This window comes from Mobula hypostoma, chromosome 2 (assembly GCF_963921235.1).
Source record: "Mobula hypostoma chromosome 2, sMobHyp1.1, whole genome shotgun sequence".
Classification (NCBI taxonomy): domain Eukaryota; kingdom Metazoa; phylum Chordata; class Chondrichthyes; order Myliobatiformes; family Myliobatidae; genus Mobula; species Mobula hypostoma.
The window spans coordinates 53,300,832-53,315,092 of NC_086098.1; the positions used below are offsets into that span (position 1 = coordinate 53,300,832).

At 41.3% G+C, this 14,261-nt stretch overlaps 1 protein-coding gene across 1 annotated transcript in view; it reads right to left on the reverse strand.

Moving 5' to 3' along the window:
• Positions 1-4,441: 4,441 nt before the first annotated feature.
• The window catches only part of LOC134358698 (flap endonuclease GEN homolog 1), a 38,357-nt gene continuing 28,537 nt past the window's right edge, over positions 4,442-14,261 (reverse strand). The window contains exons 12-14 of the mRNA XM_063071158.1: positions 11,539-11,600; positions 8,529-8,681; positions 4,442-7,113 (exon numbers count right to left, since the gene is read on the reverse strand). Of these exons, the coding sequence (XP_062927228.1) occupies positions 5,567-7,113; positions 8,529-8,681; positions 11,539-11,600 (1,762 nt within the window). The 3' untranslated portion in view covers positions 4,442-5,566. The remainder of the gene's footprint in view (positions 7,114-8,528; positions 8,682-11,538; positions 11,601-14,261) is intronic.

Sequence of the window (14,261 nt, forward strand, 5' to 3'; positions counted from 1 at the left end):
TGTGATACTGATGTCCTACTTTCTTAATCTCTTTGGTAGCTTCTCAGTTGTCAAATTAGTTATATGTTCTGATTTGTCAGGTATTTAAGGGCAAGAATGTTGTACTATCAGGGCACAATCCATTCTGTTCTGTAATGTAGCCACCAGTTCTGCAATCAACATTGTTAATGCTTCTTGGGTCTGATCAAGGGCATAAGCAGTCTCATTCGCTATTTATTCCAAAGCCGATGCCATATTAATCAGTTACCGGGACAATTTTGCAGTCCCATACATGGGAAAGGCCATCATGCAAAATCTCTCAGCTTCTGTTCCAGATCCATGGGCCACCGGACCAGAAGGTGGTGAGGTAGTGACACCAAGTGTTGCATGTGGAGCACTACGTAGGCAAGACAACAGCAGCCCTTCCAGGGCCATGGCTTTCTCCACTTCCCCTCATACGTGGGGGACTTGCCCAGCAGCCCAGAAACCATATTCCCATTAAGTGCCGTTCAGTAAACAGGGAGGAATGAGATTAGTCAGTTCTGCTCCCCAGATAGAGGCCCTTGTCCTTCCAGTTGCAGTGATGTTACCTGATCAACACCCCTAGCCAGTGCACTGGACAATTTCATGTGGGGAACGTGGTCACCATACTTCCTGGGGCTGCACCAATTGTGCTTAAGGTGGGGGCGGGGGGGGGGGGGGAGAACAGATCATCTATTAAAACACTCATAATGACAAACAGTGTCTGTCCTGTAAATATTCAGGGTTTTCAGTTCGGCTCTGCTCATCCCCGAGTTATTCCTGAATGCATAGGAAAACCCCATTTACGGTAAGTAAAGGAAACTGCTCATAGCAAGATGCCTCCTTCACCGTGGAATGGAATATGGGCACAAATCCAACATGCCAAAACATTCAATCATTGGGCATATTCATAACTGAGGGAAAGGAAATAGTTATGAGGAGGGGCACTGTTATATGCCAAGATATCCATTAGTTCCGGCATCACTGGTACAAGCAGGGCGATCTGTCCAGTGTTGGGGGGTCTCATGTTTATGTTGGCGCAGAACTCTTTTTACAATGAGACGTATGTATCTATGATGGCTTCTCTCTTACCTTGATAATTATATTAGTGACCCACAGTACCTGGAATGGTCCTTAAAATAGAGGTTGCAAGCAATTCTTCCTCTTAAATATCCAATCATCTTCGTAATCTCTAGCTGTATGTTGTGACACTTAGTGTCAGTCATCATTATGCTTCCTTCACCTGTTGATAACACTAGGTGATACTTTTTGTCAAGGATACACATCAGGCCAACATGTTTTCATCCAGATTATGTACCTACCACTCCAGCAGCCTCTGCATTCAGCACATTAATTCTTCGTAACTTACGTCATCTCCAATGGGATCCCACCATCAAGCACATCTTTCCCTACACCGTCCCCCACTTTTCACAGCGATCACTCCCCTCTGAACTCCCTTGTCCATTCACCCCTCCCCACTGATCTCCCTCCTGGTACTTATCCTTGCAGGCAGAACAAGTGCCATATCTGCCCCTACACCTCCTCTGTCATTCCTATTCAGAGCCCCAAACAGTCCTTCCAGGCGAGGCGACACATCACCCCTGGATCTGTTGATGTCATCTACTGTGTTTGGTGCTCCTGATGTGGCTTCCCGTATATTGTTGAGTCCTGACATAGATTGGGAGACCATTTCGCTGAACATCTACATTCCATCCACCAGAAAAAGAAGGATCTCCCGGTGGCCACCTATTTTAATTCTACTTCCCATTTCCATTCCAACATGTTAGTCTATGGCCTCCTCTACGGTCACACTCAGGTTGGAAGAGCAATATCTTGTATTTTGTCTATGTAGCCTCCAACCTGTTGGCATGAACATCCATTTCGCAAACTTACGATAATTGCCCACCCCCACCTTCACCACTCCTTATTCCGGTTTCCCTCTCTCGCTTCATCTCCTTACCTGCCCATCACCTCCCCCTCTCTTCCATGGTCTTCTACCCTCTCCTGTCAGATTCCCCCTTCTAAAGCCGTTTATCTCTTTCACCAATCAGCTTCCCAGCTTACTTCAACTCTCCCCAGTTTTACTCATCTCCTACCACCTTGTACTTCTTCCCCTTTGCCCACCTTCTTCCTCTAACTTCTCATCCTTTTTTCCAATCGTGATGAAGGTTCTCGGCCCTAACATTGACTCTTTACTCTTTGCCAAAATGCTACCTGACCCGGTTTCTTCCAGCATTTTGTGTGTGTTGCTCCAAATTATACATGTTCATTTGCTTAACCCTAGTAGTGCATCAAATGGCATGTGCAATGACTGCCCCATTATGATTTTGTTGGGGGACAAGCCAGAAGTCATATTGCTTGTGGCCCTCACGGTCATGAGGACCAAAGGCAACATTTCTTTCTATCTCAATCCAGTTTCCTCACATTTTACTAAACTTGTTTTTAATTGTTCCATTCATTCTTTCTTCTCAGCCAGCCAATTGATGGTAGCTAAAATGGAAACGTTGGTCAATCTGTAAAGCCTTACGTACTACTTTTATTACCTTCCCAGTTAATGGGTACCATTGTCACTAGACTCTTTCCAAGAGATCTCGAAACTTAAGATAATTTCCTTCAATAATCATTTAACTACTGTAACTGCATCATTCTTTCTGCAAGGATATGCTTTAATCCAGCATAAAAAATATCAATAATGACCAATACATATCCATATGAAGATAATTCTACAAAAATCTATCGGTAAATGCACAAATGGTTCACCAGAGGATGCCGTATGAGATCCTTCCACCTTCACTAATTTCCCTGGATTTTGTAAAATACATATCATACATTGTTCACAACCTTGATTTACAGCTTGTGATAAACCAGGGGTATACCACGTTTGATTTACATGATCTATCAATTCCCTTCTCAGCCTCAGGCGAAAGAGGGTATCATGCCCTGAAGGGGAGTAGAGCATTCAGGTTCTGATGCATAATATAGTCATTTCCAGCTGTCATAATAAGCCATACAGTGAAGATAACAGTGCCACTTACTGAATTGTAGGTCTAAACGGAATCTAGAGAAATCTCCGGAGGCTTTCAAGGCATTCTCATAAAAATGTTCCAAACTTACACAAAATAGGTAGATTACTACTGAAATAGTATTGTCCACAATGCCTCTCTGGTATACACACGCTAAGCCCCTCAGAGTGCAGGTAATAGCAGCTCACATATATACAATAAATTTCTTCCACGCAAGTTTACTGGCACATCTGGAGAAAGTAGAAAGGTATGATACACATTCCGGTCTCCCATGCTAACCTTCAGCGGGTCTGATTTTGGGACATTAATAGGTTGTCCCCATTCCAGTTACACAAATAACATCCTCTTTCATCTTAGGTGGCTCCTGCATCCACCAGAAACTGTTTGCATTGTCTACTGACATTCAGGACTATGGTGGGTTCACAAGAGTGCCGGGTAGTAAGCTTAGGTACCTGAATAGGTAGCCATGCCTGACCAATCTGGGGATCTTAGGACCTGTCAAGATTATTATTACTCATCCCCATGTACTATTAATGGTAAAGATGGCACTGAGGAAATTCTGAGATCCATCTATGCAAGGTTTACTTGCCTGCCTATAAGAGGGCCAGCCAGTCTCTCGCCCAGTGTCCTACTTGCCTACAGTTAACGCAAACATTTCTTCCTCCATGGCCTCTGCCAGCAGCTCTACCCCTCCTTCCTCTTCCCCAGCCAGGTCTGTGTCCCTGATTCAGGTGGAAGGAATCTTTGCACAAGGAAATGACTTTCTCCCTTACACTCCTTTTCCCTGTCCACTAGATCTTTTGATGCTGAAATCAATTCTACTTGGGGTTTTGCTCTCCATCCTAAACAGGCCATATTTCAAATCAGGCCAAAGATCAATATAAATTGCAGGTCCTGTAGCCTGCTCTTTTAGCAATCCTGAATATTGTTCCATTTTCTGTACTAGTTTCTGTATGTATCCTCCTACACTCATCTCTACCCTGTGTCTCCATAATCTTAGACCAATTTGCCTTTTTTGGGGAAGGCAACATGTAATGCATCGTACATGTTTTTTTAAATAAAAATCTTCATTTGTCTTGGTGGCAGGCCCTAGTTTGGCACTGTTTTGGTGTTCCTGAAAACCCTGAAATGTAACCTCAAAATTCAAATATGGGGCCTAACTATGCCCTCATTAAAATGTCCAAATCCATAATGCTAGGCACACGACACAAAACAATGGTTTTAAGCTGCTGAATAGCTTTTTCCAATCCTGTCTCGGGGTTGGGCAGTTCTTCGACCAAGCACTGAATGATAAGTTTTTAACTGGGTGAACCAGTTGGACCTCAACTTGGTGGAACCTCCAAGTTCTGACAAGTATCTTTTCGCTACATCACATAACAAACAAAGAAGTCAGAGTAGATCAATCATAAATGCATTTATTTTACTTGCAGCAAGGGAAGACAATCACCACACAAGCACCAGTGATAGCTCCCAAAGATAGCTTAGTCACTCCTTTATACACAGGTACAGCTATCCACACCTCAGTTCAAGGAAAGGGTGCATTCACTGCACTTGGCATTTTTCCAGCAGCACACCTGCTGGTCTTCAGTTTGTCAAGGGCTCAGGTGCAACATTATGCTGATGGAACAAACGTTATTAGCAAAGCACTCTGGTACGATAGAAGTTCCATGTTGTTACAGCTAAAAATGCCATTTTGTTACTACAACAAGTACATTTCCACAACTTCCATCTCCTCTGCTTCATTCTTTATTAATGGATAAAATAGTTAATCTTCCTTTGGGTGAGTAGTAAGCTATTGACTGCAGAAACTCTATTTCCACATCTCCATTTATTTTAAAATTTTATTTTAGAGATACAGCGTGGAGAGCAAGCCCTTCCAGCTCACCAGCTCACCAGCTCACTGAATGTCGCTGCCCAGCAGTCCACCAATTTAACTCTAGTCTAATCACAGAACAACTTCACAATGACCAATTAACCTACTAACCAGTATATCTTTGAACTGTGGGAAAATGCAATAAACACTAGGGTGTTCTGAATCTCCAGTAATTAATATTCTATTTTTTAAAAAATTCATTTACCAAAATTGTCTACATGCATTATCCCACTATTATTTGTAGACCAAACTTATCAAGGAGCGATCCTTTATTATCTTTAACCTTAATCCAAGTGGGTTTCATTCTGCTTAAAGAAACAATAAAATGAATGGAACGAAGGGCTGAGAGGGGATTAAAATGTTCCCAATGCAAGTGAAATATTTAAACTAGCTTCTTGAAATTACTTATACTTAGAACTTAGCTCTATAAATGAAAATGCAAATCAGTCTGTGCATTATTAACTACAAGTGGAGTGGAAAATAATATGGAAAGCTAAGCATAATTTTAAGATTTTTAAAACCTGCATGCTAGAAAACTTCTTAATTGACTAACAGTTTGTAGTGCTGCTGAAAGCGAGATGAAACAATAGACATTTATGGGTTAGACATCTTACACAATCAAACATGGTGTTATCTGACTGTTCTGAAATTTCTGCACATGAATAACAAATCAACTACTCTGGAGACAAAGATTCAGCCTTTCAGAAAGTGGAAGAGGACTGTCACTTATTACTATAATGGAATCCTCATCAACATTGAAATGCTTGTAATTTTCCAGACCTCTCAATGGTGATTCCAGCAGAATGGCATTGTTGCCTCTATGTATTTTAGTTTCTAAAGTATTTTTCTGGGATTTATCATCTTTACTGTCCTTGGCCATTAATTGTAATTGGGCACTTTTCCCTACAATATTAACATTAACTGTTTCAGCCTGATTGTTTATGCTACAAATTCTACCAGAGATAGGCCTGGACTTGTTCTGTTGAGGTTGATCCAGTTTTGAAGAGCAGAATGGGATCAGCGTGTTCTTCTCAGCTCTTAATCTGATGCCTCGTCTTTGCTTTCTAATTATTGAATTCTCTGTATCACTATCTTCACTAGACAGATACATGTTGCAACACACACTTGTTGCAACTGTTGATCCACTCCCATTCGCTCGTTTCATTTTGAGCTGTTTGCTTAATTTGTTCTTTTCCACTGTAGAGGAGGAGCTCGCTAGCTTTGAAATTTGGTTTGAAAACACAGTTGGATCACGAGTTCCAACAAACCTTTTCATTGAATCTTTTAAAATCTTCTTTTCAGGTACAGTCAATGACCTGGTATGATGACCAGCAGCTTTATCAGACGAGTAACTTTCACTTCCTGCCTCCTGAGTTTCTGAAAACACAGTCCTGGTCAGCTTCTTTTTTTTAAAATTATTTGCGAGTTCTTCTTCAACAAGAGACTCAGTATGTTCTCCAACAGATGGCAAATCGCCTTGAACAGAAGTAGAACACAGCAAGAAGTTGTTTTCGCGAGAATTAAAATTTGGTTGAGGCAAAGTTATAAATTGGCATGAATTCTTCAATAGAATTCGTTCTTTTAAAGGCAGCTGATCAAAATCCTGCAACATAAATGTATCCTCATGAAATAGCTCCATGTTTTTTCGAACACACTCCTGAGAAGGGTCTGCAATGTTTTCCTTCGATGCCTCATCCTCTGTTAATTTGATGGAAGAGCTAATGGGAACACAACAATTCGCACTAGTCACTAATGGAACTTGTTCAGAAGTATCACTTTGTATTGTAGGAGTACACTCTGAATGTGGTGTACTAAATGATTGATTCCAGTCAATGTCACTTAAATGCAGCTCTGCAACCAGTGAAGATACTGATGGGGAAGTAGTAGAGGGACTCATCCTATTTTCTGATGCTCTGAGAAATAAAGTCTCATTGTCAGATTTTTCATCTTCTGCACTCTGATGATTTGCAGGTTGGGAAATTATTTCTTTAGATTCCTTCCAGAATTCTTCGGGCAACACAGAATAATCAGTAGAAACTTTAACACAAGAGCTCATATATGTGTAGCTGGAGGGATTTGTTTGTTGACCTGAACTTTTTGGACCAGGTTCCACTTTTGCAGCCAAACCTTTATGAAGAGGTTGTAAATTCATCCTTGACATTAATTGCGAGATTTCATCAGGCACTGGTACTGCTCTGTCTCTTTTCTTATTTTTACCTAAATTAAAACACAAAAAGAGGCAGATTGAAAACGCAGATGCAAAAATCCTAGTCAGGCTAAAGCAATGCTTTGAATACCATTTTGTTAAATGGCAGTTTACTCATTGTGGTTTAAGGTTGGCCTTGGCCCACAAGCCTCAGACATTCTTTGACAAGTGTGATATAAAAAGATACATTAAAACACAGATTTTCTATTTCTAATTGTAATCCATGCCTCATTCAAAAAAAAGTCTCCAGACATACATGGCTGTGACAGTGAGTGAGGAGGAAGCAATGGTGGGGAAAAATATTTATAAGATGTTAAAAGAAAAAAAAATCACAACATTATTTCTCCTAGACAGTTTATAAGTTGTTCGAGCGAAGTTTTCAAATTAACAGCGATTCTTTTGGGATCCTCAAATATAGATCAGAAGTTTATTTGTCCATCAGTTATATTGGGGCTTCTACAAAGACAAATGGCAAAAGAAGGCTGCATTCTGATTCTGAAGATAAGATGTTCCTTATTCAAAGCTCTTTAAAACCAGGTGCCTGAGGGGGTTGGAGAATGGGGGAACTCTGTTACCACACAAAGGACTCAACCATCTTCTGTTTTTTCCTAACCAATACAAGTATGATATTAAATACAACAGCAGCTGTTGAAATAGCACAAATGTAACCACTTATTAATGTCTTCCAGATCTGGTGAAGCGGCTTAGAACAAGAGGAGCAGCCTCATTTGGGCTCCCTTCATTCTAAATAGACTTTTCCTTTCTCTCCATACATTCAGACCTGAAGTCTGAAATTCACTTGAACGTTAGAGACACAAGAAATAAACCCAACCATTTTCACTATGTTTCTCCTCTGCTACAAAGCAGAAAATCATAGGTGGATAAATTCATCCTTAATTTGTTAATGCCACTGTATCCCAAAAGTCAAAGAGTCACCGAATGTAATTCCACTGTGTAGCATTTATTCCACGGTCCTGCTGGTTACTGCACTTCAAGTACACATTCAGATTTTTTTTTTTAATATAAAGAAAATGTGAACTTTTCTGCATCTACCACTCTTTCACACAGTGAGTTCAATACCCTTTGACCCTCTAGATAAAAACATCCTTTCTCAGCTTCTCTAATTCTCAACATCTATGTCTCTAATGCTAAGAGAAATTGGCCTTACCCCATCTAGGACATTCATGTGGCTCCTCTCTCAACCCTGACCCCCTGCAACACTCACTTAGCAATGGCATTATTTGTTGACCATGCCATTTTAAATCAGGACAGCTTCAAACAAAATGATGCATTGGCATATATGGAAAGAAGTAAATTAACACTTGTCATGTATGTCAGTGGCTAGCACAAGCTGCTTCTGTTAAATATGGCCCAGTGTTCCCAATGCAACTAACAACAAATCCATTCCTAACAGTGGATAACTTACTTTTTTGATGCTTCTTCTCCTTTCCTTCAGCTTTCTCTCTATGAAATTGAGCAGTAATGTCTGGATACGCCGTTCCAAACAAAAGTTGCTCCTCAATGGTTGTCACAGTATTCTGAGAATCTTCAGACTGTTCATTTGAGAAAACATAGTGTTCTAGGAAATGGAAAGAGTCATAAAAGTTTCTCCATGAGGCTGCTCAGCTCAGTCTTGACACCAAGTGCTTGAAAAGAATTTGTTCAGAAAGGTCAATTCACTATGAGAATTAATTTGATGTCTTATTATGGGATAGGTGATCAGTGTCACCATTTACATCATACAGGTTGAGTACACCTTACCTGAAATTCCAAAATCCAAAAATCTCCAAAATCTGAACAACACACATCAAAGTTGCTGGTGAACGCAGCAGGCCAGGCAGCATCTCTAGGAAGAGGTGCAGTCGACGTTTCAGGCCGAGACTCTTCGTCAGGACTAACTGAAGGAAGAGTGAGTAAGGGATTTGAAAGTTGGAGGGGGAGGGGGAGATCCAAAATGATAGGAGAAGACAGGAGGGGGAGGGATGGAGCCAAGAGCTGGACAGGTGATAGGCAAAAGGGGATACCAGAGGATCATGGGACAGGAGGTCCAGGAAGAAAGACAAGGGGGGGGGACCCAGAGGATGGGCAAGAGGTATATTCAGAGGGACAGAGGGAGAAAAAGGAGAGTGAGAGAAAGAATGTGTGCATAAAAATAAGTAACAGATGGGGTACGAGGGGGAGGTGGGGCCTAGCGGAAGTTAGAGAAGTCGATGTTCATGCCATCAGGTTGGAGGCTACCCAGACGGAATATAAGGTGTTGTTCCTCCAACCTGAGTGTGGCTTCATCTTTACAGTAGAGGAGGTCGTGGATAGACATGTCAGAATGGGAATGGGATGTGGAATTAAAATGTGTGGCCACTGGGAGATCCTGCTTTCTCTGGCGGACAGAGCGTAGATGTTCAGCAAAGCGGTCTCCCAGTCTGCGTCGGGTCTCGCCAATATATAAAAGGCCACATCGGGAGCACCGGATGCAGTATATCACCCCAGTCGACTCACAGGTGAAGTGTTGCCTCACCCGGAAGGACTGTTTGGGGCCCTGAATGGTGGTAAGGGAGGAAGTGTAAGGGCATGTGTAGCTTCATCTTTACAGTAGAGGAGGCTCTACTGCACCTCTTCCTAGAGATGCTGCCTGGCCTGCTGCGTTCACCAGCAACTTTGATGTGTGTTGCTTGAATTTCCAGCAACTGCAGAATTCCTGTTGCTTGCGTCCAAAATCTGAATTTTGTTTTTGAGCGCTGACATGATGTCATGAATGGAAAATTCTCCAAGTTGCTGGGAAGGTTCCCAGACGACGTGCAAATCTCTGTGCACCAGACAGTTCTGAGAAATGACCACACAAATGCAATCAACAGAAGTTAATGAAAAATAGAAAAACACTGCATAAAGAGAAAAGTAAGGAACTCAATTGCGCATTGAAAGAATAGATTCCTCAGCAGAGTAAACACATGCTGCTTAATAGTATGCTGATCATGAAACAAGCAAAGATCTATTACGACAAACTGAAAATTGAAGGCAATTGTGAATATTCAACCGGCTGGTTGCAGAAATTTAAGGAAGGTATAGCATTAATATTTTAAAGATTTGTTGTAATAAAGCCTCTGCTGATCACAAAGCAGCAGAGCAGAGAAATTCATTGATGAGTTTGTTAAGATCGTTGCTGCTGAAAGTCTAACATGCTGAACAGCTGTATCAGTACAGGTGTATGATGAACAAGTGCAAGACACAAATTCAGAGTTGGGAATGATGGAGATGCCAAGTAGCCACAATGTCCACCTGGGCAACCAAAGTTGCAATAGATATTAAAAAGGTTCACCAGATTGATTCCTGGGATGGCAGGACTTTCATATGAAGAAAGACTGGATGAACTGGGCTTGTACTCGTTGGAATTTAGAAGATTGAGGGGGGATCTGATTGAAACGTATAAGATCCTAAAGGGATTGGACAGGCTAGATGCAGGAAGATTGTTCCCGATGTTGGGGAAGTCCAGAACGAGGGGCCACAGTTTGAGGATAGAGGGGAAGCCTTTTAGGACCGAGATGAGGAAAAACTTCTTCACACAGAGAGTGGGGAATCTGTGGAATTCTTTGCCACAGTTGAGGCCAGTTCATTGGCTATATTTAAGAGGGAGTTAGATATGGCCCTTGTGGCTACGGGGGTCAGGGGGTATGGAGGGAAGGCTGGGGCGGGGTTCTGAGTTGGATGATCAGCCATGATCATAATAAATGGCGGTGCAGGCTCGAAGGGCCGAATGGCCTACTCCTGCACCTATTTTCTATGTAACTACCTTCAGGATATATGCATAAGCTGTATATGTAATGTAAAAGAATTTCGTGTTTAGACTTGTGTTCCATCCCCAAGGTATCTCATTATATAGATACAAATATTCCAAAATCTAAGAAAACTCCAAAATCCAAAACACTTTAGCCACAAGCATTTCATATAAGGGGTGCTCAACCTGTAATATGTTGAAATGGCTGATCCAAGTTATCTGGCCTTAACCAAGGCTTGTCCCACCGCTGCCTGTAAGGAGTTTGTACGCTCTCCCTGTGACCACGGCGGTTTCCTCTGGGTGCTCCTGTTTCCTCCCAATTTATAATTAGTCACTGTAAATTGTCCTGTGATCAGGCTAGGATTAAATTGAAGGATTGCTGGGTGGCACAGCTAGAAGAGCAGGAAGGGCCGACTCTGTGTTGTATGTCAATAAATAAATAAATAAACAAACAAACAAACAAACTTATCAGAAATAATTTGCAAACACACAATCAATTCAAAGAGCAGTACTGATTACTAAATATTTACAGCCATTATTAGACCCTTTCGGATTCTCTTACATGGGCTGTATTTTTACTGACCAATTTTGTACAGAAAGCTAAGTCTATGATTACTAGCATTGCCTTTTTCCAATTCAAATTTGTGAAAAAATTGAAATTATCTACCTGGTTTTTCCCACTGAATTTCAAAGCATGGAATCCCATTCCGGATTCTTATTTTGACAATTCTTTGAAAGTAAAAGAAAAATATTAGAAACTCCAAAATACACATAAATCTTACTGTATAATAATGCATTAGAATTCTAGAAAGATCTGTGGTTATTCCTCTCTCTCATTACTTGGCTACTGTATAAGAATGAGGTTCAGATATTTGTAGTGGATGATCATTTCCATAACACAGGTAAATTACGTAAATGTTTGTGTGCCCTTCCAATTCTTATATTCAAATATCAAAAAGTCATCTTCAATTTTATAATTATAAATAATTTCAACATTTTAATCAGAATTTATTAAAAGAAATATATAAATAGCAATAAATAATTTGGTTCAAAGTCAGGCTGGAAATATGAAGTAAAATCAGAAAAAGCAAGAAATACCTAGCAAGTCAGCCAGCACTTGAGAGTGAGAAACAGTTAAGATTTCAGATTTGTTGACCTTTCCTCAGAGTTAGAAAAGTGAGAAATATAACAAAAAGTTAAAGCTACAGAGAAAGGGATCAGGACAGAGAGAGTAAATGAGAAAGGTCTATATTAGGCTAAAGACTAGGAGAGATAGCATGATAGAAATGGTAAAGGAGCTATCTGGAAGGAGGTAGTAAAAGTTGGATATATATAAAAAATGACAAGATACTCTGACAGGAGTTGCAAATGGAATGAAATCTGAAGTATCAGAAGTGAAGGGAGAAGATAAAACTTGGTCACTAGAAACACTATGTGGAATTATTGATTTCACTGTTGGTTTTGGAAATCTGCAATATGCCTTTAAGTTTAATTTAATTGTCATTTAACCATTCATAAATGCTGCCAAGCAAGAGTGTTTCTCTAGGGCAAAGGTACAAAGCACAGTATCTAGCCATACACAGCACAAGGCATATATAATTTAGTAGTAAAAGTCACACCAAAAAAATATATAATTTAGCCCAGGTACTGAGTCCATGAATGTTGTTGGCAAGAGCAAACACTGGAGGGCAGCACCACCTCTCTTTTGGGTGGCTGCAAATAGGTGACACTGCAACATGAGGCCTAGTCTGCACTACAACCGAAGCCACACGGCTCCTCCACCAATAAACAGCGAACTGAACTTGCAGCATTCCATTTTACCAATATCCAACAGGGAATTGTGATCACAAGAAAGATGACTAAGACAATCACTTGCTTTCAGACTGCACACTGCCTTTGCGCACCGACACCTCTCTGTGGCAGGCAGCAACGTAGTCCGCACCAAGTCCAGTTCCACCGCTAAGGAAATGGGCGATGTCCTTAATGAGAAATCTACATGAGTATTTACAAAGGAGAAGGATGTGGAGGACAGGGAGATCAGTGCTGAGAGGTTTACTATGCAGATTATTTGAAGTAAAGGAGAAGCCTAGTGTTGTGTCTTTTAAAAAGCATTAGGGTGAAAAGGTCCCCAGGGCCCGATTGGATATATCCTAGGTTATTGAGAAAGGCAAGTAAAGAGATTACTGGGGACCTGACCAATATCTTTGTGTCCTCAGAGGACCGACAAGTAGCTGATATTGTTCCATTGTTCAAAGGGGGAACCAGGGATAAGCCTGGAAACTATAGAGTGGTAAGTCTCACATCAGTGGTAGTTACTGGAGAGAATTCTTTGCGATAGGATTTATGAGCATTTGGAAAAATGTGGCCTAATTAGGGAGGGCTAGCTTCCGGTAAGACGGCTGTGTGCTCAGTCACAGCAGCCTCTCAGGGTTCAGCATTGTTCATCCTTTGCATCTTTCTTGGGATTGGAAGGTATTGCTGGACATTGAGAACATCAAGTGCTGCAGCTCTGTCCCATTGGTGAGTTGCTTGGTGGCGGTGGAACTGGACTTGTTACGGATAATGTTATCAATCCAAACAGCCAATTCACAAGTGGGAAGCTGTTAGAGGCAGTGTATGGTCCTAAAACAGTGCAAATGATTGTCTTAGACATTTTTCTTGTGATCGCAAGACCCTGTTGGATATTGGTAATGTAGAATACTGCAAATCTGGTTCACTGGCAAGATTGATGGCAGGGGAGCTGCATGGCCTTAGTTGTTGGGTGAACCAGGGCCTCATGCACAGAGTCGCCTGTTGTAATAGCCAAGGGGAGGAGGTGCCAGTGGTAGAGTGGGAGAGAGCTGGAGTATGTGCTGGGTTGGTTGCTGTTCCCTTCCTTAGTGCTGCCCCCTAGTGTTCGCTCAGTAGAAGTCAAGCTGGATTGCATTTGCCTGTGGTTGTACTAGCACGCACCATTAATCTACAGGCCATGACACTCAGGGACTTGGACCACCTTTTATTTGACTGTATGTTTCTCTGCTATCGTAACATTTGTGCTGTGTATGACTGTCAGTATTATCATGTTTAGCATCTTGGCTCCAGAGAAACGCCGTTTCATTTGGCTGTATTCATGGGTACACTTGAATAACAAACTTGAAATTGAACTTGGTGTGGGGCAAGTCGTGTCTTACTAACTTGATTGAGATTTTTGATGAGGGTGATTAATGAAGGTAAAGCTCTGGATGTAGTCTACATGGATTTTAGTAAGGGGTTTGGCGAAGTCCCTCATGGGAGAATCATCCAAAAGATTCAGATGAATGGAATCAATTGTGAATTGGCTGTTTGGATTCAGAACTGGCTTCTCCATCGAAGAAAAAGGGCGATGAGCGAAGGGACTAGCTGGAGGTCTGG